Source organism: Pollachius pollachius, assembly GCF_949987615.1.
Source record: "Pollachius pollachius genome assembly, chromosome: 20".
NCBI classification, from domain to species: Eukaryota; Metazoa; Chordata; class Actinopteri; order Gadiformes; family Gadidae; genus Pollachius; species Pollachius pollachius.
Genome location: NC_136953.1, coordinates 9,009,162 through 9,034,235, shown reverse-complemented (window position 1 = coordinate 9,034,235; position 25,074 = coordinate 9,009,162). Strand labels below are relative to the sequence as shown.

Sequence of the window (25,074 nt, the reverse complement as noted above, 5' to 3'; positions counted from 1 at the left end):
ACATTTACATTTAGGGCATTTAGCAGACACTTTTATCCAAAGCGACTTACAATAAGTGCATTTGTTACAATAAGTACATTTGTCATAAGAAGTGAAACAATATATCGCTGTCGGTACAGTAAAGATGTTCATAGAACCAAGTGCAAGTATTACAATCGCTAGGCTAACCCATTCCCCGTGTAAAGCAACGATAGCAGCTAATGTAGATGCTACACAATTAAGTACCTTGAATAAGTGCAATGTACAAGTGCCAGGACGTACAACATTCAATGGTGGCTGTGCATTGGTTTCTATGCAGAGTCGAGGTGAACTCTGAACAGGTGAGTTTTGAGTGTTTTGAGTACAAGAGTACAAGAAGCTCGATAATGGACCCTTCTTGCAAAGGCGCCATCGCAAGAGGCACACAGGGGTCACTCATAACACCAGGGCACGGCTAGCAGACTGAACTAGTCTAGAGGACAAACAGTGACCATGGGGTATGGGCCCTGGTACATGGCAGTAGTAGTTAGTATTAATCATCTGTGTTACGCCTCTTTGACGAGGGCCTATGGCTGCACTCAGAGCCTCCACAGGAGGGGGGTGTAGATGGTGAGGCGGTGCTGGGTGGAGTTTCTCCAGTGGTATCGGTGGTTCTCATTCGTGGCCGCAGTTCATGTTAGCAGTTATGTCTCCAGCTCTTGTCGTCAAATTGAACTGAACGTCTTGACGCACTTGTTTTGAGATTTAAGATACTAACCTTCTTGTTCTGATTCCTATGGCAACTCGGCTCTCCGGCCGTTGGATTTCCTTTAGAAACTGCTTCATGTTTTTTTGTATTGACTGACATTGAGTATATTGAGTATATTGAGTCCGCTTTATCGGTTCCAAGCCGGACCCAGTGGGTCACGTCGGAAATGTAAACAGCGCATATGTAATGTCCACACGTGTCTGTCTGTCCGTCCAGCTGATGTGTGAGCTGGGGAACGACGCCATCAACCGCATCTACGAGGCGCGCATCCAGGAGATCACCATCAAGAAGCCCCACCCCACCAGCCCCAGGTGCGCACCTCATTTGCATACGTCATCAGCATCCTTCGTCAACACTTTTGTACAAATGCCACTCAAATGAAGTGAGTCTGTGTGGGTCATTTGGTGCGATTCGTATATATATGGTGTAGCTTTTATCCCAAAGGTGTCATCGTAAGGGGGGCAGGGTCCTGCCTCCAGCCAATCAATGGTGAATCCATTGATTGGAACAAATTCAGGGTTACATGTTCAAACAATTGCCTGGCCGGTTGATTTTCCCGCTCTGGCCTGCAAGATACCATCCTTAAAGTGCATTCTGGACTCCTGGTATGGGGCGACATCAGGTGTAGCTCATTAATTAATGATGGTTATTGGCTTAGCAGTACCCATAATTAACATGTTGAGATACACCTGTGTTCACCCCTGCTGTAACACCTCTGGGATAAAGGCGTACGTGAAAGCAAGGACATTGCTGTTTCACACAAAGTGAACTTCGATCATCCCTGTACTTATTTATCCTCCTCCTCAGTCAGCAAAAAACATACTCTCAAAAAAGGAAGACTTGTGTAAGACACTGGACAACTACTGTGTCGTCAACTCTTAATGACATTATTCAGCCCTTTTTTTTTTATTTGATTAGATTTATTTGGAATGCAGACGTCTCCAAGGGATAGAATTCTATAAATCTCGAGGAGAGACTAAACGAAGACCTTCTTGTCGTCTGCCTCTTTTGCACGCCCCCTCCCTTCCTCGCTCAGCCGTCTGTCAGTCAGACAGGAAGTGGCGGGTTGACAGTAATGAGTTGAATGTTGCTGTGGAAACCGAAAAAAGGTTGCGGTGCAGGTGCACGGGTTTCCGCTGCAGTACGCTGCTGCGTCTCTCCGTCTCGCCGTGTCAGAGAGAGACCTGAGGCCTGCTGTGCGTCTCCATGCTTCTTCAGACCCAGATCCACTGAACGTTGCTTATTTGGAGTTGCGTAGTAGTCGTTTTCCACTGATACGTTTTCGAGGACTACATTTAATTTTTCGCTGTCAAATCCCTATACACTTTCACTTACATTCATCACAATCATTATTTTCTTTATACGCTTTGAACACATGTGGTAGTACTTATTTTAAACGGTATCAAATATGTATCAAATATAACGGTCAGAGGCTGGATATCGGACTAATGGTCTGAGAAATGATGAGAGTTTCGCTCCATGGGAGGAAAACCAAAGTCCAACCTCTATAGTCTGATAAGTTGCTCAAAGGTACAAACTAACATAGATTTGCGTGAGCGGCGATGGGTTGAACTCTTTAACTCTGTTGGTCTGTCCATTCAGACCAAGGGAAATGCAGAATTAGCATACTGCGTTGTCATAGGTTCAGTATGTTGACGATGTACACGTCACCGGGCTAGTCTCACGCACCGGTCTCTATGGGCTCTACTTCTCGGACACGTGACACATAAAACCCATAAATACAAACCAACATTACATTATTAGAAAAGAAAAGAGTTATTAAAGCGGCCAATAAGGCGAATCCAAACCCAAACAACCCTTGTGCGTGGATTAGAGAGGGTTCACACACCTGGCCGAAGGAGACACTGCGTGGTGCCGTCCAAGAGTATACCAAAAGGAACTTCAACGTCGAGTACTGACCAGTACCTGTTGCAGATGCAGAGTGGACCGTTCACAAACCGTTTGGCGGAGAATATAGGATTTGACCCTGGTTTTCTGTTAATGATGTTAAAAAAACCAACCTATTTCAGTACCCTTGCAATGGCCCAGATAACCTTCTGGGCTGACTGCCCCCTGGTTTGGCTCTCATTTAAGTGTGTGTGTGTGTGTGCGTGTGTGTGCGTCATCCAGGGGGGACAAGGAGACCTGGATCCGCTCCAAGTACGTGGAGAAGAAGTTCATCCAGAAGCTCCCGGAGGCGGGGGGCCGCGGCCCCCCCCTGCTGCGGCGCTCCAGCGGCCGCCGCACCCGGGCCGGCACCCACGACCGCTCCCTGAGGCCCCCGCTCAAACCCAAGCCCGGACGCGCCACACTGCCACGGCTCTCAGGTTAGGACCCCCCCCACCGCTTTAATAACCCAGCAGGCTAGAGGGGGAGGGGTGTGTGTGTGTGTGTGTGTGTGTGTGTGTGTGTGTGTGTGTGTGTGTGTGTGTGTGTGTGTGTGTGTGTGTGTGTGTGTGTGTGTGTGCGCATACGGGAGTTTGTAGTCAGCAGGTAAAACCAGTTATCACGTTTTGAAGTTGCCGAAGGCCTCCCATGTGACTCTCTGTCTCCCTCCCTCTCCCCCTTTCCTCTCTCTCCCTCTCCTTCTTTTCTCTCTCTCTTTCTCTCTTCCTCTCTCCCTCTCTCCTTCCTTTCCCCCTATCTTTCTCTCTTCCTCCCTCTCTCTCTTCCTGTGTGTGTGCTTCATTCCTACTTCTTAGGGCCAAGCAACAATGACCTTGCCCCCAAAAAGAATAATACAGGCTTTCACAAAGGTGAGACAACACACACCCACACACACACACACACACACACACACCCACACACACGCATAGATTGAAGTGGAAAGATTGTGTCACTCTACAAAGAGTTCCTGTTCATAATGAAAGGTGCATTCCAAGGCAATCCCACTGGTTTTGAAACCACCCTCTTGGAGCCATCTATAAAGTTGTTCCTCGTTTAACGTTGAATCCTCTCACGCAGCGATGTAAAGTAGCATTTACATGACAGCTTCTTTTACATTTTGTGATAGGATCCTGTTCAGGATTAACTCTAAACGTATGTGTGTGTGTCTTTGCATGAACACACGGGGCCAAGCGAGCTTCCTCTCTCTGCAGTCTTATCTGTGGATCAACTCATAGTCACAGTGGTATGTTATAAAGGGTGTGCCGTGTAATGTGACAAATGCAATCAAGACATATTAACATTTTACTTTGTATGGCATTGGGAGGTTAATCTAAGAACTACACAAACGCACAAAAGTGGTATTGAAGTGATCATAAAAAAACAACAGGTATTTCATCAAATATATAAACAATGAGGTGCAAAAGATGATCTGCACTACTACAACCTCCTCTTCCTCCTCCTCTTGCTCCTGCTCTTCTTCCTCCACCACCTCCTCCTTCCTCCTTGTTCTCCTCCTCCTTCCTCCATCCTCCTCTTTCCCTCCTCTTCCTCCTCCTCCTCCTCCTCCTCTTCCTCCCCCTCCTCCTCCTTATCCCCCTCTCCTCCTCCTCCTCCTCCTCCTCCTCCTCCTCCTCCTCCTCCTCCTCCTCCTCCTCCTCCATCAGCTGAGGAAGGCCAGCAGCAGGAGGAGGAGGAGGAGGAGGAGGAGGACCTCAGCACCCTGCACCCCGGCGCTCTGCTGTACCGCTCGGCGGGCCGGCCCAACTTCCTGGTGATGGCGGACGCCCTGGCCCACGGCGCCGACGTCAACTGGCTGAACGGCGCCAGCGAGTCCCGCAGCCCCCTGCTGCAGGCCGTGACCGCGGTGAGGGGTGTGTGTGTGTGTGTGTGTGTTTGTATAAGACAGTGTGTGTGTGTGTTAATATGAATGAGTGTGTGTGTGTGTGTGTGTGTGTGTTTATATGAATGAGTGAATAGGAGTTTGTGTGTGTTAACATGAATGAGTGTGTGTGTGTGTGAGCTATGAGTATGTGTGATACGAGTGTGTGTGAGGGTGATATGTGTATGGGTGAACCTCCCCCGGCCCCGTGCTCACCGGCCCCGTCTCCCCAGAACTCCCTGGCGGCGTGTGAGTTCCTGCTGCAGAACGGGGCGAGCGTCAACCAGGCCGACGCCCACGGCAGAGGACCCCTGCACCACGCCACCGTGCTCGGCCACACCGGGTAACACACGCACGCACGCACGCACGCACGCACGCACGCACGCACGCACGCACGCACGCACGCACGCACGCACGCACGCACGCACGCACGCACGCACGCACGCACGCACGCACGCACGCACGCACGCACGCACGCACGCACGCACGCACGCACGCACGCACGCACGCACGCACGCACGCACGCACGCACGCACGCACGCACGCACGCACGCACACAGCTTTTCTTATTGTGATATACAGTTCTTTTTAACAGAGACAAGCATGTGTAGCTGATCTGAAGGTACCAGATGTATTCGACGGATAGTAATACACATTTATGCACATACACTTTGCATATATTGATACCCATGAAGAAAAACACGTGTAAGCACTCGACAGACTGGCTTTCCAAGCTCAAGGTGAGCCCACATTTAAACCCCCCGTAAGTCAACAAGAATTTACCTTCAGGCTAGAACCGCCGTTTGAGTTAAGATTGATTTATTTTTTACTGTTAATTATATATATGATAATGTTTAATGTTACGGTAATTAATTAGGGTTTCATAGCTCAGTAGTTCTTGGGAGCATATATGTTTATTGTAAGTTTAGAAACTGTAGGGAAAAGCCATTTACGTTCTTCCCACAGGATTCAAGCCACCCCAGACTAGATGCCGTAGGCTAAATCGACAAACTGTTTTGTAAACAATGACAACACACCTAATAATCAAAGCTGAAAACCCTAATCTGAAACCACACCCTAACCATCTAGCTAGGATAATTGGTCTCTTTTCAAGGCTAAAAATCGACTTCTCAAAAAACGAAGGAGATCATGAAGAACAGAGCTTTGTAAACATTTATTTCCTCAGACAGTTAAAGTGGCAATCTCAAAGATCTCTGTTTCGTTCTTTTTTATGACACCTATGAGAAGAAAACAGTTGACTGCTACACACACACACACAAGTGAGGGCGGAACAGCCACTGCTGACTGATGGAAAACACGTCACTAGATCCTTGTGATTTGCATGCATGGCAGGAATTTCACCACCAACACCCAGCTCATTACATTCATAATACTGCCAATGCAAGTGCGATTTGGCTAATAGATACTGACTCAGCTGACAGTGATTTACATGAACCTCTTCTGCGATCTTCGAGATTGCCTTGTCAGCATAGATTTTCCTTTCAGGTGGGTGATGGGTGGTTAGCATTCATATTTTCAACCTCAATTCAAGATCTTTTAGTGTCACTTTCTTTTTTGTACACCCACACAAACTCAAAGAGCGACCTTTGACCTTTGACCCCTGCGTGTCGCCCCGGCAGGCTGGTGTGTCTGTTCCTGAAGAGGGGCGCCGACTACAATGCCAAGGACAAGGACCAGAAGGACCCCATCGGCATCGCCGTGGAGAACGCCAACGCCGACATCGTCACCCTGTGAGTCCTGAGGGAACCCCTTTATAAACCGCGGTGACCCATTGAAAGGACAAATGAGGCGGAGTAACAGCATTGATACGTGAGGCTGTAACCGAGTCCTGTGCCTCTGCTTCCCCCCCCCCCCCCCCCCACAGGCTGCGCATCGCCAAGATGAACAAGGAGATGCGGGAGACGGAGGGAGGGTTCGGCCAATCAGGTCACTCCAGGGAGCAGGGCTGGGCGGGCTCTGAGGGGGGGGGGGGACACGTGCCGGGGACAACCAGGCGGAACCTGCAGGCCCTGAAGAACCATATCAGCGGGTGGGCTCTGGGGGGCGCCGACTGATCCGAGGCCACTGTAGGACTGTTTTTGAATCCCGCGCACGGTCTCTAAACGGCCTTCGCGACGGCCGCCACACTTTTAAAGTTCTCAGAAGGGAAAGGGTGCAATGTTGTTGTTGTACAGTTGTGTCGTGAGTGAGAGAAGAGTGTCGTTTGCGCAAGTGTGTCGCGTTACAAACTGAAAGTGGCGTTGTTGTGAATGTGAGCGAGAGCTACTACAGAGCTGGTCTTTAGCGTGGAAGATGTTAGGGTGCATCCGGAGCCAAATCGAATGAATGTACGATTATGTTTTGTTTGGGGTGTTTTTTATGTTATTTTTTCTATGCAACATTTGCAAGGGAAGCGGCAGGGCTTTCTCCTGCGCTATGAGCACTCAAACAATATTTTGTTCAAGCCATGAAAGAGAGGGAGGGAGAGAGATAAAGGGTACATTGTATAATATACAAGGAACAATATTTAATATTTGCACAGGAAGAACAAACAGAATAGACTTTTCAGATAAGAGGTAGAGTTTATTTTTGTTCAGTGGGTTTTGAATGGCTTTTTAAAGGTGCTTTTCTATTTCATTCCTCGTCTTAATGCCTGGTGATCTTTAGCACAAGGTCTCAGTCAGTCCTTGATGATGATGATGATGATGATGACCATGATGGTGACCATGACTAGGATGACAGAAGCAGTCGTATTTGTCTTTAAAATGCTATTCTGTGAATAGCAGATTGGGTTGTTAGTAGTTGATCAATTGGACCTATTACCAATCAATCTGTTTGTATTTGTTTACCATGCTGAGCACTGTCTCTTTGTTTTTGTTGTTTTGAGGTTTTTTAACAAAGCGAAGGGCTTCCGTTTTAGTTTGGTATTGAACAGAGTTGTATCATATGAACTTCTCCTTGCACTGCTATACATCCATTCTTCCATTGTGGCCCTGTATTAAGTGTTTTTGTTTGTTTGTTGTTTGTGCGTGTGTGTGCATGTACGCATGTGTGATGCATAAACAGCAGTGCAGAGCTGAAGAGGGGGCCTGACTTGGACAAAGTATTTCTGTCGTTTGGTAAACAACGACAATGTGTTCGCTTTTGTCTGGTCTCAGAAGAACACATGTACCCTACTGCTGGTCAGTGGACCATGTTGCTGTGCTTTTTAATGGTGTGTGTGTGTGTGTGTGTGTGTGTGTGTGTGTGTGTGTGTGTGTGTGTGTGTGTGTGTGTGTGTGTGTGTGTGTGTGTGTGTGTGTGTGTGTGTGTGTGTGTGTGTGTGTGTGTGTGTGTCCTTGCACCCGTTGTGCCTTTGTCCCACTGTCGCTGAGATGTCCAACTGGTCTCAAGCGCTTGTGCATTGCGCCCCCTGCTGTACCCAAAGAGGTAATGTTGCATGTGCATGTCAACGTTGTGTGCATGCGTTACATTTGTGTGCGTCTTTGTTTGGTCGTGTCGATTGTTTATTTCCTTTTTTGCTTTGCCGCTAAAGTGCTGCAGACCTTTAGTCAAGTCAGCATTACAGGCTCGTCTCCTAGTGGCCATCTTGGTGCCATCTTGGTTCTGAACGCTAGCTGAACCAAGATGCAACCAAGGTGGATGTGTTCCCAGAACGGAACACGTGAAAATGTGGCCTTCAGGGAACAGCTGTGCTTTTAGTTACGGGAGAAGGAGTTCATGTTTTGTTTTTAATGGACGAACAAAACGAGCAAAAATCTGTGTCATCAGAACCGTGAGCATCACATGGACGAAGTCTCTCATCCGTCTCACCTCGGTTCTTTTGGTTGAGTTTGTGCGTATTCACGAACGTTCCGTTCCCTTCCCGTCGCCCACGCAGTGCAGATGTTTTCTTGGCCCCGGTCCGATCCATTCGTCACCAACTCTTGCGTTTTGCACATGGCGTTCCCGTGGCACCGAGATCAGGAATGCGTAGCCTCCCCATCAGGATCCCATATGGACGCGCTCGCACCGCTTGTGATTCCGATTCACATTCCGCGACGAGGCGGTTGCTGTTCAATATAATTGGATTCGGCCACTTAAGAGGCCGCACTGTGACCATGGTGTGACCCGGGCTTGACCTCGGGGTGTTTTCCTAAGGGTGACATATTATACCACCAGGTGTGAGTGTGATTAGCCGTTACAAGCCGTTTTGAAAGTCTGCCTCTTCTGACATCATAGGTGATTGTTTCCACCTAGATCAGACATGGGATCATACTATGCGGGCCGGAACCAGCCCGCATAGTGCTTCAATCCGGCCCCCACGATGCGCTCGAAATTGGGAGGAAAAACACCCTGCCTTTAACCGACCCGTGATCCTGCTATTGAAATCAATCCAACCGATTTCGCTGTGTTTGACTCCCTGAAGTCCAGACTGATTTGCGACACGGAGGAGACCCTGTGAGGACCTGCCGGACTCCGGTGCCGGAGCTGAACTCCTGCGCCCGAGTCCGGCATGAGCTCAGCCTCGGGGGCCAGCGGGTTCTAGATGAGAATATTTTATAGAACACGGCCAAAATGTGTGCGCCTCCGGATGATATTATGAATCCTAAACGACCGCGTCGGTTTCTCTGACATATCTGGTACTTCCACAACAAGTTAAGAGTGGCCATGGTTGAGAATGAATTGGCAGAACAGAAACATGGCGGTCACAAGGGGAAGCTTCTATCACACTCAGGCGACCACGCATAACAGAATCGCTTTAAATTCCAGCGATTGTGGATACAATCGCACACTGCGGCCGCCTAAATAGCTTTACCCAATCAAAATTAAGCGCAGAATATTTAAAATTACCCTGTAACCTTAGAGGAGCCAAGGTCAGATAGGCCTAGCAAAAAATAAATATCAGGCCTTGAAATAGGCTGGCAAAGTCGAGGCAACTGTAAAGTAGCCTAATACATAATTGCATTGAATTAATTTGTACCATTTAATCGTGTCACTATGTTTAATTGCAATCGTCCAAAGTGTGGCCCTCCGCTTATTCTGTGGCCCTCGGACTAAAACTGTTGCCCACCCCTGACCTAGATGTGTGACGGATAGATGAGCAACGTTTGCTACAGTCCACTGGGTAGGCTGGTAGACTGATCTATCCAGCACACATCCAGGTGGACACGCCCACTTGTGATGTCAGAAGAGACAGATTTTCCAAAACGGCTTGTGACGGCTAATCACACTCACACCTGGTGGTATAATACATTACCTTTAATGTTGAGATAAGAGTGCTCTCTCCCTCCCTCCCCATTCTCCTCATCCTCTCCTCTCCCTCTCCTGTGGTCTGCAGGGGACGCGACGTACCAAGACATCTTCCGGGACTTCTCGCACATGGCGTCGAACAACCCCGAGAAGCTGAAGCGACGCAGCGCCGACCCAAAGTCCTAGAGCGACCCCCCCCCACACACACACACACACACACACACACACACACACACACACACACACACACACACACACACACACACACACACGTTGAGTCATAGGTCAGCTGCTGTGTTGACTCCGCGGGAGAACGAAGAGCGGTCCCAGCACAGTGGACTCCTTTTGTGTTGACTGGTCAAACAAGAGGACTAATGTTTGATCAGTTAACACCAAGAAGGAAAAAGGATGGTGGGCTTCCAAGGGAAATGGCTTCTGAGGGAAAAGCAGCATTTGATATGTATGACAGGTCTGGAATGACTTGCCATAGCTACGGCCCGGATACACCAGCCCAAACAATTCCTTCTGACGATGTGTTTTTGGTATTGTATTTTATGCTTTTTTTTATTGTCGCCTATGCCTCAGTGACACGAAATCCGGACCGTTTATCAGATGAACAAATAAAATGCAATGCATGATCCTTTTACTATGTTTCGAGGTTGCTTGCTTCCAGTGGTTCATGGTTCATGTCAGCGGTTGGATTTGATTACACCGCCAGATGGCAGCCTAACGTTGCACACGAGCGGCCTCTCGTGGCCAGAGTAGCGCCCCGCACATGGGACGTTTTTTAGTACGACGGTGACGTAAGAGCAACAAAAAATGCTATACCTTCAAGCCAGGTAATAGTGAGACTTTTTTAAATGTGTTTAACTAATACAGACAAAGGTATTGAGGAGTTGGGATTCATGGTTGAGACTGTTTAGTCAAGTTGTTAAACAGAAAAGGGAAATTCAAGCTTTTGCTCTTTTTTCTTTTATTTTCCTGAAGTTAAAGTTGCTCATCTCTTTATCAAAAGAAGAAGAGGGAAATAAATATAATTCTTAGTTTGATAACGTTTTGTAGCAGCGTGGGTTCATGGTGTTGTTTTCACAACTATTGATCTGACAACTCAGCAGCAAACATGTTCACGGACAGGTAATGCATGTCATTTGATGAAAAATGTATTCGATCCTTTGTGGTATGGTCTTCTCGGGCTAGGTATGACTCAGAGTGGTAAATATCCAAAAGGTGGTTTATTACAACAGAGACACAAGGTAAACGAGCTTGTGTTCTGGAGGGGGTTCATCATGAAGCATCTATCAAACACAGGTAAGAAAGCAGTTTATATTGGAAGTGGGCGGACTTGTAAATAAGCCACGCCTACTTGTTCTAATTTACCCAGGTAAACCTGTGTCAAAGTGGCCATGTTTGTATTTTTTAACCTATCTACAAACTCATAAAACCTTATGTGGAGAAGAAACCATAACTGTTTTTAGCTTGAAACGTCATCAGAAGAAGCATGGACTAAAATAATTTACATCCCATTTCATTGTAATGAAATAGCCGCTACGTTTGGATGAGCTGTAGATGAGTTGCATGGAAAATTACATCGTAGGTTAAGTTAGCCTAGCCTTGTGGGGTATTCCACAAAGCCGGTTTTATCACATAACCGGGTAAATTAACCCAGGGTTTGCGGTAACCCTAGGTTATCCGTTCCAAAATTAACACGGTATGTTAGTTACTACAGAAACATATGCTCTGAATCAAACCTGGTCGGAGCAGGTTTTGCGCAGGTTAAGTCTAGAACATAACCCGGTTTGGGGTATTTAAACCCGTATTCACCGCAGATTTCATGTGTTCGCAAATATGCCCTTTTGATGATTGATATCTGAGCGCCACAAATTATTTGTGCAATCCACCGGGAGTGATTAATAAGACCACGGCTCGACATCTTGGCATATCCGGATGACTTTTTGCTGGAGAGATATAGATTCTCGCACAAATCTTTAATATATTTAAATAGCCTTCTCCAGCCTTACATAGCCAACACTACCAATCGAGGACCTGGCCTCAGTTCACTCCAGACTATTTGCGTAGCCCTCCGTTTTTTGCAAATGGTAGTTTCATCTATAATGTTGGAGATGCTGAGCACTGAATGTTCGATCGTAGCCGGCGGCTCCATTACAAGCACTAATCCATCTTGATCTGTGAAGTTGATGAATTGTCACTTTTAGGTTTTCTAACTAGTTAACCAAAAAAAAAACATTTGGAACATTTGCGCTGTGGCACGCACAGGGTTTGCATGTGTTACTTCGAAGACAAACAAAATCTAAAATGCAAGAAAAACAGAAAAACCTACATTCAACCAGTGGGGTACCCTCACATGGCCCCTGACTCTCTGAGGAGGCCCCGGTCCAATCCATTCGTCCCAACTCTTGCGTTTTGCACATGGCGTTCCCGTGGCACCGAGATCAGGAATGCGTAGCCTCCCCATCAGGATCCCAGGATATGGACGCGCTCGCACCGCTTGTGATTCCGATTCACATTCCGCGACGAGGCGGTTGCTGTTCAATATAATTGGATTCGGCCACTTAAGAGGCTGAAAGACACACCAGGCGTTATTGGAGCGCAGCGCCCCCCCCCCCCCCCCCCCTGGCCACGACCGGAATGGCCGGAGACCTTTTAGCTGTCCACCGCCCCCTGGTGGCAAGGACAGCGGTTAGGCTGCCGAAGTTCTCTGGGGCAACGGCACTGGAGCCATACCTGGCTCAGTTCCGGCTTGCAGAGTGGCAGAACGGCTGGGGTGCCGAGGAGGCCGTCGACGGCAGCACGGGTGCTGCTCGACCTGGACCAAGCGGACCAGCGAGACCTTAAGGCCCTGACCAGAGCACTGGAGAGGCAGTTCAGTGAGCAAGTCTTCAGCGACCAGAGCCGGCAGTTGCTGGCTTCTCACCGCCGCAAGGAGGAGGAGAGCCTGGGGGTCTACGCTGCTGATGTCCAACTCTTGACCCGACACGGCTACCCGGAATTCCCCACGGCTGCACGGGAGGACCTGGCGCTCCAGGCCTTCCTGCGGGGACTGGTGCCGGAGTGTCTGGGGCAGTGGTGGTTTTAGGCACGGGTGAACCAGGCAGCCGCCCGGGGCACCATATTTGTGGGGGGCGCCAAATCACATGGGGGGCGCCACGAGCAGTGAAAAATAAAAACACGCCGCGAAGTGGTTTTCAATGAAGTACATAACATTGTGTGGGGAATTGGTATATTGGCGCCCCCTCTGGCTGCAGGCGCACACCTGCTCGTTGAGAAGACGGAATGAAACCTCCATTGAAGTCCGTAGGGTCATGATACAAACCCTCCCCCCCCCCCCCCCCCCCCCCCCCCCCCCGCTTGGAGGAAGTCTTGCCCGGGCCGTAACTGGACGTAGAATCGCTACTGGTCTGGGGCAGCATGTCCGCCTCGCCGAGCCCCAGAGCCTCGATCCAGCTCTGGGCCAGGCAGAACGGGCTGAGGTGGAACTGTGGTGCATCCGTGGACGCGGCTGGGACAGCCCTCCCCCTCGACACAAAGGACGTGGGGCTCCAGTCCAGGCAGCGGAAGCAGTGGTGGCTGGTGATCAAAAATGTTGGTGGGGCACAGTAATAGACCGGGGGTCTGGGGTCTGGGGTCTGGGGTCTGGGGTCTGGGGTCCCCCCCCGATAAAAAAAATTGAATTTAATAGATTTGATTTCCTGTATTCTGGTGCATTTTGGGGATGGCCTAGCAGCTTCTCTGAGAGGGGAGATGGCTGTGTTAAAAGCCGAATAATGACCCGGCCATTAACACTTATGTCATGGCTCATGTCATGCCAACAGGTTTGGGTGTGATTAACTGGTACAAGCCGTTTGGAACAGGAAAGGAAAATAGAGAGAGAGGGAAATCATTAATTCCCTGTGCCAAACGGGTTATACCAGCTAATCAAATCCACACCTGTTGGCATGAAATGTCATGTCGGTAATGCCAACAGGTGTGAACTTAACCGAAACCCGCTGTGACAGAACGAGCCCACAGAGCCCAAACAGACAGACACGTCAGGAAGACGGGTGACACTAGTGTCACACCTATGAGGAAATCATATGGACAGCTACTTGCAATAGCCTATTAAGAATCTGAAATGTTGAGATCCAAATCTTGCGGGATCTGCCGCAGGCTGTGGTGAAACGACGAGCAGCATTCACCCTCGCACGGAACCTGCTACGGGACAAACCGGGAGTGAGATTCGGGCTTCTCTACCTGTCTAAATTGAGGATTACATACAACGGGAAAGAATCTGTCTTTACCGACCCTGATGAGGCAGAGGAACAGCACTTCGGATCCCCAGGTAAACAATATTTTAACTTGACTCTTAACTTAATTCAAGACACTTCTCGATTTCTTCTAGTGTGTGGGTATGGGTGTGGGTGTGTCATGTTCTTTTGAAAAGGTGACTGAATCAGGATCGCTTTTAACTCACTTTATTTAGTAAAGGTTTGATCTAATCTCTATCAAGCAAAAGGAGAGACACTTAGCTGGGCATCCGAGGTGGCCCTGCCTCTAGGGCGTGGGCAATTAATTTTCCCAAAGGGCCACATGAGAAACAGGGACTGTTGTGGAGGGCCGGACCAATAGGCTAAATTCAATTCAGCTCAATATTAATTTGATCTCTTTATAAAAAGCTGTAAAATGTAGGGTATTTGATAAGAGTAAATGTTATGATAAGAATATGAAAAAAATAAAGCAGAAATGGTACAAAATGCAGTTTTGTTAGTATTTAATCAACATCCACAAAAGCAATTGTGAAAAAAATTGGTATGTTTTTACCACTTTTCAAAGAACAGCATTGAATGAACTTTATAAAGTGCTATTACTATTTAATTTGCAGCGTAATTACAGAATTAGTTTTTCTTCATGTATGAAAAACTGAAGCAGACATAGTACAAAATGACAACATGATGTCACTATTTGAACAGTATACTCAAAGCAATTTTAAACAAAATGTGCATGTTTTTGCCATTTGTTTTTCAGAACAGCAATAAATTAACTTTATACAAAGTGTTATTATCTTTTTGTTTTTAGTTTTACTACGCTTTTTAACTGCTATTTTATGGATGCTTTAATAAAGGTATTAGTGGGCCACTAACACGGTGTCTGTAGCTTTAATGCAAATGAGGAGGAGAGAGGCGGGTCAAGGAGGAGGGTGGGGGTGTGGCCCTGAGCAGCTTGCAGCCACTGTACCATGCGCTCTGTTTACAGTGGATGTATCGCAATGGCGAGGCGAACACAGCGTTTAGCCGTGTTCTGTAAATATTCTAGAACAGGTGTTTTCAAATTGGGTGAATGTGAGCCTCCCCTTAGAGTAGGTAAGGACAGCCGAGCCCCCCCCCCCCTCAAAAAAAAATATATTCCCGTCCGCCTGACCTAACATGCCTCTTCAGTAAATGGCATCTTTTATGTGTTCCAGGCAATGATGACTTTCAATAACTAATCAAATGTAAATGTTTTTTAATATTGTATTTGAAGAAATTTTATTTCCACAACTTTTTTAAAAGTGCATTCATAAACGATTCTTTGCAACAGCAAATAATTTCCAACTTCATGCAGGCCTGATTGAGGCTACTTTTAAAATCACTGAACATCATTAGGCCTATCCGCAAGTCAACAAAACAAAGCTACAACCGACGACACCCGACGGCTGAAATCGGCGCTGTGTGTCTGGACCTTAAGCGTACATTTGAAGGAGATGCACATCGTCTCGAAAGAAATCAGCACAATAGACAGCTCTCGGATCAATGAACGACAACGGCATGTTATGAGATCGAACAGATTCACATATTTTCATCAAACTTGTTAACGATTTCAGCCACATAAAACCACAGATTTAAACCACAAACAAAATGCGCCATACTCACATAATTTGCACTACGAGCAGCATCAACCCTATGGCCCAACCAATTTATGCATTCAAGACACAACTTTGACCTTCAATTTAATCGTCCATATCAGTGATAACAATAAGGCCTCGCTTTTGATGGGAGAGGTGTTCGATGCGGGGCTGCACTGCAGAGAGAAATAAACGCAAGTCGTCCTCCACCTGCAGCCTTGATCTGTATTTGTTTTTAATCAGGGTCAGTGCGGAAAACCCACACTCACACAAGTAGGTTGAGGTGAAGGGGATTAGGACTTTCATAGGGGAACTCGCTCTCCACAGACAACCAGAAACGCATTCAGGACAAGGAAACGATGCATTTTAAAAGTAAAACAAGCACGCACAATTACCGATATCAATAGAGCTGCATACAGATTTGTGTATCTTTTCTTTGCGTGTTGAGTGTCGGGCCTCCCCTGTGGCTCTTTGGCGCCCCCCAGGGGAGGCGCGCCTCACCTATTGAAAACCGCTCGCCCTGTCTGGGCTTATTTTCCCGATAATGACCGGCGTTCTATACATTATTCCTTCCTTACATATTTACTTGAGCATCTATAGTTATTTTCTTTTTTAGAGACCCCACAGAGATGGAATCATAACTCGAATGCGCCTAACACCCTTTATAGGTAGCCCTATGCTCGCCTCCAAAATCACAACATTTAACCCTGGCACCTTCCTTACATTTATCGTACTCATGATCCTCCCATCCACATCTGCCACATCTTGCTTTCCCTCTACATATTGCTGCTAAATGCCCAAATTTGTGAAATTTAAAGCATCGAAGTGGTGGGATGTATTGTGGCGATGTATTGTGTATTGTGGCGAACCGCCACCTCAAACAGCACAAGATTCTCTTAATTTCTTAAGCCACAAAGGCACTTTTAATAATAAAAAACAAGGATCTCTCACTTAAAAGAACAAAGAGACACAGGTTTTCCTCACACCCAAGCCAAGAGATCCCTGAATGCACCTTGGAGCAGGCTATTTAAGGTCTGCTCTCCCACTGGCCATTAAGTGCTCTGCAAGTTGATTGGCAAGGGCCGGGTTGCCTCACTCCTCCACCCTTTGATGAAGCCTCGGGAGGCCTCTCGGAGGAGCGGTGGTCCTGCACGTAGCGTGGCGTCGTCGTCTATCGCGGCCTCGACTCACTCGGCCTCGACTCGCGCGGCCTCCACTCGTGCGGCCTCCACTCGCGCGGCCTCGTCTTGCGTGGCCTCGACCCGCGCGGCCTCGACTCGCACGGCCCCGTCTTGCGTGGCCTCGATTCACGCGGCCTCCCATCGCGCGGCCTCGTCTCGCGCGGCCTCGACTCGTGCGGCCTCGACTCGCGCGGCCTCGACTCGCGCGGCCTCGACTCGCGCGGCCTCGACTCGCGCGGCCTCGACTCGCGCGGCCTCGACTCCTGGCACGGTGAGCGAACCGCCACCTGAAACAGCACAAAGTTCTTAAGCCACAAAGGCACTTTTAATAATACAAAACAAGGATCACAGCCTGGTTCCGCTTGGTGGAACTGTCACACCAAATTTGTAGCGGGTGCCAAATTTGTACCGGGTACGTAATCCATACGTAATCCATTCCAAACCTGCCTGGCAACAGATGATCGTGGACGATCGCGTCGATTGACGTAGGAAGGTTCAAGAACATTCGCAGTTAAACACTCGGTTTACTACACATTAAACACAGAGGTTACTAGCTAAATTCGATTAAACAATTAAATGCAATACAAATATAAAGTTAGGAACGCTAATAAATGTAATTTGTAAAGGTAGGGCTATCTGTCTTGTCGCACTCAATGAACGACTTCGCGAATGTTCTTGAACTCAATGAACGACTTCGCGATTGTTCTTGAACCTTCCTACGTCAATCAACGCAATCGTCCGCGATCATCTGTTGCCAGGCAGGTTTGGAATGGATTACGTATGGATTACGTACCCGGTACAAATTTGGTGTGACAAATTACATTTATTAGTGTTTATTAGTGTGTACACAGATATTCATTTATTCCAAAGCAAAAATTAAATAGCCAGGGAATGGCCATTATTACTCACAAACAGGCAGTCAGCTATGCCTACAGTGCAAGTGCAACATCTCCAGGGTGGAACGCATTTGAATTAGCCTTACATACAAACAAGTTTTAAAACTATTTTACAATTAAGGGAGCCATACATTTCATCTCTGCACACTTGAGATTGTGAACCTGGCTCTGGCTCTGCATTAGCAGAGCTTGTTCTGCTAGTAAGGGCACTAGCAGACTGGCTGGTCATGGCAATTGCAGTTGGTTGGCTAGTGGTGGTAGATGTAGCAGCAGTTCCGTTGACTCACTCAACATGAGCGAGGCCCGGGGCTGCAGCCCTTAAAGCCCATTTTCTTAATCCGGCCCTGAATATGTCTCAATAGGGCACCTCAATTATATGCACGGGTTGTGTAATTCATCCCTCATACCTGAAAGAGCCCCCTCAATCAAATATAATGGCATATTATAGGTATATATATTGAAGGTAATGTTTTCCCGCTCCATAACACTGAAGCTCAACTCTCTCCCTTCCCTCCCCTCTGCCCCCACGAACACTGGACTCTGGACTGATATATATATAGCTTATACTTCTATATACTATCAGGCTTCTGCATGGCTCAGTGGAGATGTATGTATGTACAATAGCCTCAGTATAAAGTGCATTCCAGAGACCAAACTGATGCACAAATGTTTAACATAACTTTTTACAACGAATTTCTTCACAGAACTTGGTGGCTACAGGGCAATTATTAAATGGTTCTACATGAATAGTAGCCAGTCAATTATCTTTTGACTGCAACAGTGAAATAAAGCAGACAGCTAGGGAAGCCTTAACTTAGAGCCAGAGAATCTTTTGAATACCAAAATGGGAAATGATCACCAGCCATGAAGTGGGAAATGTGTGTGGATTGAGTAGAAGTAAACCATCATTTTTATTGTTTCACAATCAACAATATCATCATCTGTGTGCTGTGTGTGCTTTTCTCGTCGCCCGCTGACTCATAATCCGTCCCCACAGACAGCCACGCCCAGCCTCCCAGTTATTTGCTACGGCCTCTCGTTCTCCTCACTTGCCTGCCTGCCACTCTCCTCTCAACAGCCCAACCCTCCTTACCTGTTTGCGCTCAGCTGCCTCTCATCTCTTATCAACCCAGTATATACTCTCTTGGCTGCACTGTTGCATTTTTCAAAGTCAAGATCATGTAAATTGTTTCACAATCGACAATATGATCACCTGTGTGCTGTCTGTATTTTTTTCTCTTCGCCCGCTGACTCATAATCCGTCCCTGTGTGTGTGTGTGTGTGTGCGTGTTTACCCGCTGCAGGCAGGGTGCTCTCTGCTCAGTCCATTTTCAGCCAAGAGGATCTCATCTTCTCCACTGTTGAATGCAATAGTATAATTGTATAGTTAGTTTAATTGTCTCGAGACAAATGCAGACACATAATACAGTGTGTCTGATGCATTACATAATAATACTTGTAGCTGGCACTTATTTGCATTACCTTTCCAAAAAACAGAATTTGGGGCAAGGCCAAACCTTGCGGTGATTGGGCCTCGGCCAATAGAGAACTGCAGATTCATGTGGATTGTTCTTTGTCCAAAATGTTTGGAGAATAAAATAAGCTGTATTTACTTTTTTATTACACACACATTGTATTGTGAATTTAAATTCTATTTTTTCTTTTGAGTTGCCCTAATATCAGTGTCGGCGGGGTGGGGCATTTGGGGGCCGTGCCCCCCCCCCCCCCCCCCCCCAGCGGTCATTAATGCCCCTCCTACCAAAGGTCATGAAGTGGCCAAAAAAATCCCTTTTAGTTATTATTTTAATATTAAATGTGCAAACTGTAACTGAAATAAAATAAAATAAATGAACGGGGAAATCGCATCATTTTGGTTGTGTATGCATAGCATACACAACCAAAATGATGGTTGGTCAATGAGCAACCAAAATGAGCATTGGTCAATGCTCATTGGTTGCCGAGTAAACTTGTTACATTTGATTCTGCAATGCGCAGAATCCTGGTTTGAATCGAAAATAATATGGTAGACAGTTTGTCCGCCTATATCATAGACAGTTAGCCTAATTATCAACAAAAAAAATGGTTTTACGAAAATTGCTTAGCCTTGACACGCAAATGCACAAGTGAATGTCACATAGGCTACTTGCTGCTCGAATGCGTGCCTAGTGTCAGCCGACCTGTTCTGTTACTTATGTTGTCCAGGGATGTTTTTGTTGGTTGTGGAGGCTGTTGTCTAAGGTGTATAACCAGTGGCAGGCCTACTTAATGGGTTTTTTTGAGGTGCATAAACTGTTGAGAGGTGAATAAACAGGCCTACCGATATTTTTAATCTCCGGGAAATCTGATCAAGACTATTTCCCGATTCCCGGGAAAGGTTATGACGGGAAACATAGATAATAAATAAAATAAAATAAAAAACACAATGAGTGCGCGTCTATTGTTGTCATACGGTAACGTTGCGGACACATAAAACCACGCCGGACACACACAACTACGCGTAGCCTAACTCGAGCCCCAGGAAAGGAGCGACACACACGGCGAAACACTGATCCGTTTCCCCCTTATTATTATTCCCGTTTGCAGCCGCTTACAAATCTCAACAGCAACATAATTGATTTAGTTTAACAGAATGGTTGAGGAATCATTCAATGTTTTTTATAATGGAGTTCCCCCTGCGACGGCCCTCCACAGTCCACACTCAAAAAAAAAGATAATAGCTAATATAATAGCTTATAATGATAATAAAAAAATATAATAGCCTAATAATACTAATAGTAATAATCATACAAATAATAATATTAATAAGCTATTTCCCGGAATTCCCGGGAAATGGATCGTCTTTTCCTGGGATAGCTTATTGGACGTTTCACTTCTGGGCTAAAGTCCCGAATATTTTCAACTTCTAGAGACGGGTCTGTAAAGGGCCTCGCACGTCCCTGCGACGGCCCTCCACAGTCCACACCCACGTTTTGGCATCCATTTGACAGACAAAGTTAATGTAGGCCTACAGACTCGATCACGCGAAGAATTGCGTCAAGCGCGCATTTGTGTGACATGAAAAATATATAGGCCTATATATAAATAAATAGAAACACATCGATATAAACTTAAGAGCCGTAGGCCTATGAAACCATGCAAAGAGCCAGTAGTAGAATCATGTAAGTAGGGCCTACCGATAAACATTACCTCTTGTTTAGTCCTGCTGTTTTCATGGTTGTCATCGCTTAGACGAATTGCTCTCTTATATTTTAAATGGAAAATAAAGAAAAGATGGTTAGAAAATCACTTGATTGCTCGCCATATATGCTAGGCTAATAGTTGGTTGTTTGCGCTCGCAGGTAAGGTTTGCTCTCCCAACAAACTTTAAAATGCCCCTCCTTCATTTACAAATAAAAATCAAAAATGATCTGAAACGACATAGATCGCATTACATTACTAGCCACAGAACACCCGTACCTTCGAAAAAGATTCCCAAAGAGCACCAACGGACCTCTTGTACTGTTAAAGGAAAATGGAGAAAGAGAGCCTGACAGGAAGAGGACCGTTGTAATGCTTACACTCCATCCCAGGGGGTGGCGTCTAGATGGTCAGGTTGGCCGCCTTGACTTTGAAGCGTTGTGACGTGACTCGAGGAAAGAAAAGTTGGAAGCTATAATGTGGAAGTTGGAAGCTATACTCTGTCGCCATAAGTGATGGCGACAGAGAAAGAGGTCCTTATAAAGCAAGCTCCTTTGTACTTTGTTAAAGGGTAATTCTGGTGTAAAATGGATTTTGGAAATGTTTTGTATGATAACGAGTTGAAACGTTCGTTTTGGAGCACAGAAACCGTATATAGACGCTTTCTTCAGTTGGCTGTTTTTAGCCGATTCTATCAAAACGCTATGAACTTGGAACGACGGGGGCACTGGTTATTGTAAGAACTAAATCGCTATTTTAAACCACTTAAAAGGCAATAAATAGCCATTTTGTTTTAACACTCGATAGGTAGATTGACGAACACAGAGATTGTGACATCCATCAGCAACACGCAAGCTGTGTTCGCCAATCTACTTATGTTAGATGTGGTATAAATGCTGGAACGAAATTCGAAGCATAAATATGTACACTTTATGTTGAAAGTATAGACCGTCGCAATTCCCATTGAAACGAATGGCGCGGTGATGAGCCTTTAAAACAGGGCCTGGCAAATTGCTTGAAATGCATTAAAAAGTGAGAAGACGACGCGGTTATATGCTATAGACCTTAGGGTATCTGTGGTACAAAGGCTGGGACGAATTTCGAATAATAAATGTGTACACTTTATGTTGAAAGTATAGACCTTTGCGATTCCCATTGAAACGTATTTATTAGCCCTGGCAAGTTGTGTAAAATGCATTAAACTGTTATCAGTCAACGATGTTTTATGCTAGACCCTAGAGTAGCTGGGATATAAATGCTGTAACGAAATTCAAAGTGTAAGTGTGTGATTTCGGTGTTTGAAATGCGCATAGTTGAAATCCATTGAAATGTATGGCAAATTGTACAAAATGCATTAAACTGATATTAGACGACGGTTTTTATATGATGTAGACCCTAGAGAAGTTGTGGTATAAATGCTGGAAGGAAATTGAAAGTGTAAATGTGTGATTTCGGTGTTTGAAATGCAACTGCGATTTGCATAAGAGAGGTGTGAATTGATGGGGGAACAGCAGCAGGTCACTATCATGCTAAAGCTAATGGTCTCCTGACATTAACATTAATGTTGACAGTATGACCCTAACATCCCTAATGGGCTGATATCCTGACATTAACATGGATATCAACAGTGTTATCCTAACACCCAATTAGTACATTGTAATACACTTCACTGACTGTTTTGTTTCTTCTTGTCTTTCACAAAATGTTGTTTGCTCCCCTTTTCCGGTTCGACCCTCTTCCTCCAAGCTCACCCTTCGCCCATCTGATGCCGCTGACGCACTGGCAAGCAAACGCCAGGCCTCTGCCACTGGGGCTCAGGTGAAGAGGGGTGATGTGGTTCGTGCCGAGGTGAGGGCCAGAGCCCTGCAGAAGGGTGACGTCTCTGACGAGTTTGTGCTGGCTGAGAGCGAGTTGCAGTTTGGCCAGTACCGCGACCAAACTTTCCAGTGGCTGCTGGGAAATGCGGTGGGTCACCATCTTGGCATCCCACCACAAGGAGAGAAAGGGAGGGAGGGGACACCAGCAAGTCGCCCCTCATGGAGAACAAGGACGCCCTTGCCTCCTTTGCCGGGTTGTTCCCACCCATGGTGACGGCCGTCGGCAGGCGTAGGTTGTGTGAGGGCTCCCTGTCTACCAGGGGGCTGGACGACGAGCTGGTGGGGTTCGGGGTGAATTCACACCGGACCTACAAGTCCATGTACGGCACACGGGACCAAGAGAGTCGATCGTAAGTATTGTGTGTGTGTGTGTGTGTGTGTGTACGTGTGTCTGTGTTGATTTTGTGTCTTTTTCTTTGCTCTGCTACAGCTTTGTGAGCTGGGTCCAAGATGGAGGCCCTGCAGAAATATGTGCTGGCCCGGGACGCAGAGCCCAAGGCAGCACCGGAGCCACGACATGTCCTCCCACGGCCGGGTAACTGCACCGTCTACAAAACAGCCTGTGAGGTGCTTTTAACAACACACCAGAGCTTCATCAGTTCATGTTGTCGTCTCGTTGTCGTTCTTTGCAGGCGTCTCCTACTCGGACCCAACCGACGCCCAACTGCTCGCCGCTTCCGACGAGGTCGACCCTCCCAGTAAGTATACGTTTAGATGTGAGTACACCTGTGATGCACGTGTAATGCACCACCCTAACGCTGACATGTGTTAGGCACGTCCAGGGACGCCCCACCAGCCGCTGTCCCGCTGGAAGGACCAGCACCAGGGCCAGGACCGATGGCCCAGAGGCCTGCAACCGGCAAAGAGGTATGTATGATGTGTGTGTGTGTGTGTGTGTTTATGATGTGTGTGTTTATGTGTGCCTGTCTGCTGCACATTCACACCCGCTAACTGTGTGTGTCTGCTGTGTGTGTGTTTCAGCTGCTTGCCCTCAGCTGGAGGAAGACGCTGCCTGAAGAGCAGCAGGAGTGGGTGGGCCGGGCGCTGTTCCGCAGGGACCCCAGCAGCGGGAAGGTGGTCCTCAACACACCGCCCCGACTGTGGTGGTACCCGCCAGGCGCCCGGCTCCTCTACACGCAGCCCCCCGCCACAGACCATGCCTTCTTCCAGCCCGACGGGAGAGATCACCAAGGGTGGTGTGAGGCTCCCCGTCTTCCGGTGCGCTCGCGGCTCGCCCTCCCTCGAGTCCTTCCACCTGCGCCAGTGCCGCTTCGTTCCGGGTAAATCTTTTTCCACCGCGTTTACATGTGTTGTTTTTATTTTGTTTTTTGTTTGCCTATCACTAACTCTTCTCCCTTGTGATTTATGTACAGGTACCACCTCTAGTGACGTTCACTATCAGGTGTACCTGCTGGAGGGCCTGGTGCGGTGGAACGAGAACCGCGGCCGTCGAGCGGCGCTGCGGTGCCACAGCGCCCGGCTGCAGCACTGCTTCAACCAGCTGGCCTGTGAGGTCAACGGGGTCCAGCCGGTCGACGACTTCACCCAGCCGAGGGAGTACACAGTCACATAGAGATTAGCGACAAAGAGTGTTTGCTGCGGCTGTTCTTGTGGCATCTGCTAATGTGTGTGTGGGTGTCTCTCTCTGCAGTGGAACTCTTGGGGGTAGAGTACCTGTACTCCCAGTCGGGCGCTGTGCTACAGCCGGATCCCGATGCTCCGGATGGGACCGATGAGGAGGAAGAGGACGACGGCGGCGGCGGTGAGGGCTTCAAGGAGGAGGAGGAGCCTGAGGAGATCCGTCTCCTCGAGCATCACAGCGCTCTCCTCCAGGAGGTGTGCTCGAGGTCGATGCCTCGTTGGGATCGCCCCGCCCACCTCCTGACGATGACAGGATGGAAGTACAGCAGGCTGAGCAGGAGGAGTTGGAAGTGAGTGGACCGTCGCCTGTCAACGTTTCATATTCGCCACAGTGTTTGCGTGCAGTGTCTCATCATGTGCCGTGTCTGTGCGTTGTGCTTTCTTTCCAGCGCCACGTGTTGGCCTTGTGGAGCTGCGTCACCACGCCTTCGTCAAGGCCCGTCAGACCAGAGGGATCATCGCTGTCTGGGAGAGGCTGACGGAGCGGGACAAGGCGCCGGTGTCCTTCGCCCCCGGCCACCAGGACAGGCTGGTCAAAGGTCGGTTCAAGACCAGCAACAGCCACGCCCACATCCCGGGGGTGGAGAGTGTGAAGCGGTAAGCAGTGTATTGACAATTTCATTCTTTTTTTACAGCCTGCTATAGTCGGTCACTTACACATTCCCTCCCCCTCTCTCTCTGCAGTGTCGTCGTGGGGAAGGG

At 47.6% G+C, this 25,074-nt stretch overlaps 2 protein-coding genes across 3 annotated transcripts in view; both read left to right on the top strand.

The window, feature by feature from the left end:
* The window catches only part of acap1 (ArfGAP with coiled-coil, ankyrin repeat and PH domains 1), a 22,268-nt gene extending 11,881 nt beyond the window's left edge, over positions 1 to 10,387 (top strand). Inside the window, exons 16-23 of the mRNA XM_079757949.1 lie at positions 944 to 1,038; positions 2,858 to 3,054; positions 3,430 to 3,483; positions 4,279 to 4,478; positions 4,727 to 4,836; positions 6,134 to 6,244; positions 6,379 to 6,440; positions 9,814 to 10,387. Of these exons, the coding sequence (XP_079614075.1) occupies positions 944 to 1,038; positions 2,858 to 3,054; positions 3,430 to 3,483; positions 4,279 to 4,478; positions 4,727 to 4,836; positions 6,134 to 6,244; positions 6,379 to 6,440; positions 9,814 to 9,911 (927 nt within the window). The 3' untranslated portion in view covers positions 9,912 to 10,387. The remainder of the gene's footprint in view (positions 1 to 943; positions 1,039 to 2,857; positions 3,055 to 3,429; positions 3,484 to 4,278; positions 4,479 to 4,726; positions 4,837 to 6,133; positions 6,245 to 6,378; positions 6,441 to 9,813) is intronic.
* Positions 10,388 to 13,694: 3,307 nt separating this feature from the next.
* LOC307091450 (uncharacterized protein) lies at positions 13,695 to 24,963 on the top strand. Of its 2 annotated transcripts, XM_079758434.1 has the most exons (8): positions 13,695 to 14,061; positions 22,601 to 23,081; positions 23,162 to 23,266; positions 23,364 to 23,429; positions 23,504 to 23,598; positions 23,713 to 24,011; positions 24,105 to 24,662; positions 24,762 to 24,963. In XM_079758434.1, exons 3-7 carry the CDS (start codon positions 23,201 to 23,203, stop codon positions 24,302 to 24,304), a joined length of 726 nt encoding a protein of 241 aa, XP_079614560.1. In that variant the 5' UTR covers positions 13,695 to 14,061; positions 22,601 to 23,081; positions 23,162 to 23,200; the 3' UTR covers positions 24,305 to 24,662; positions 24,762 to 24,963. The 2 variants fall into 2 exon arrangements, with proteins under 2 accessions (XP_079614560.1, XP_079614561.1); XM_079758435.1 differs by lacking the exon at positions 24,762 to 24,963 and having other exon boundaries at positions 24,105 to 24,244.
* Positions 24,964 to 25,074: the final 111 nt, after the last annotated feature.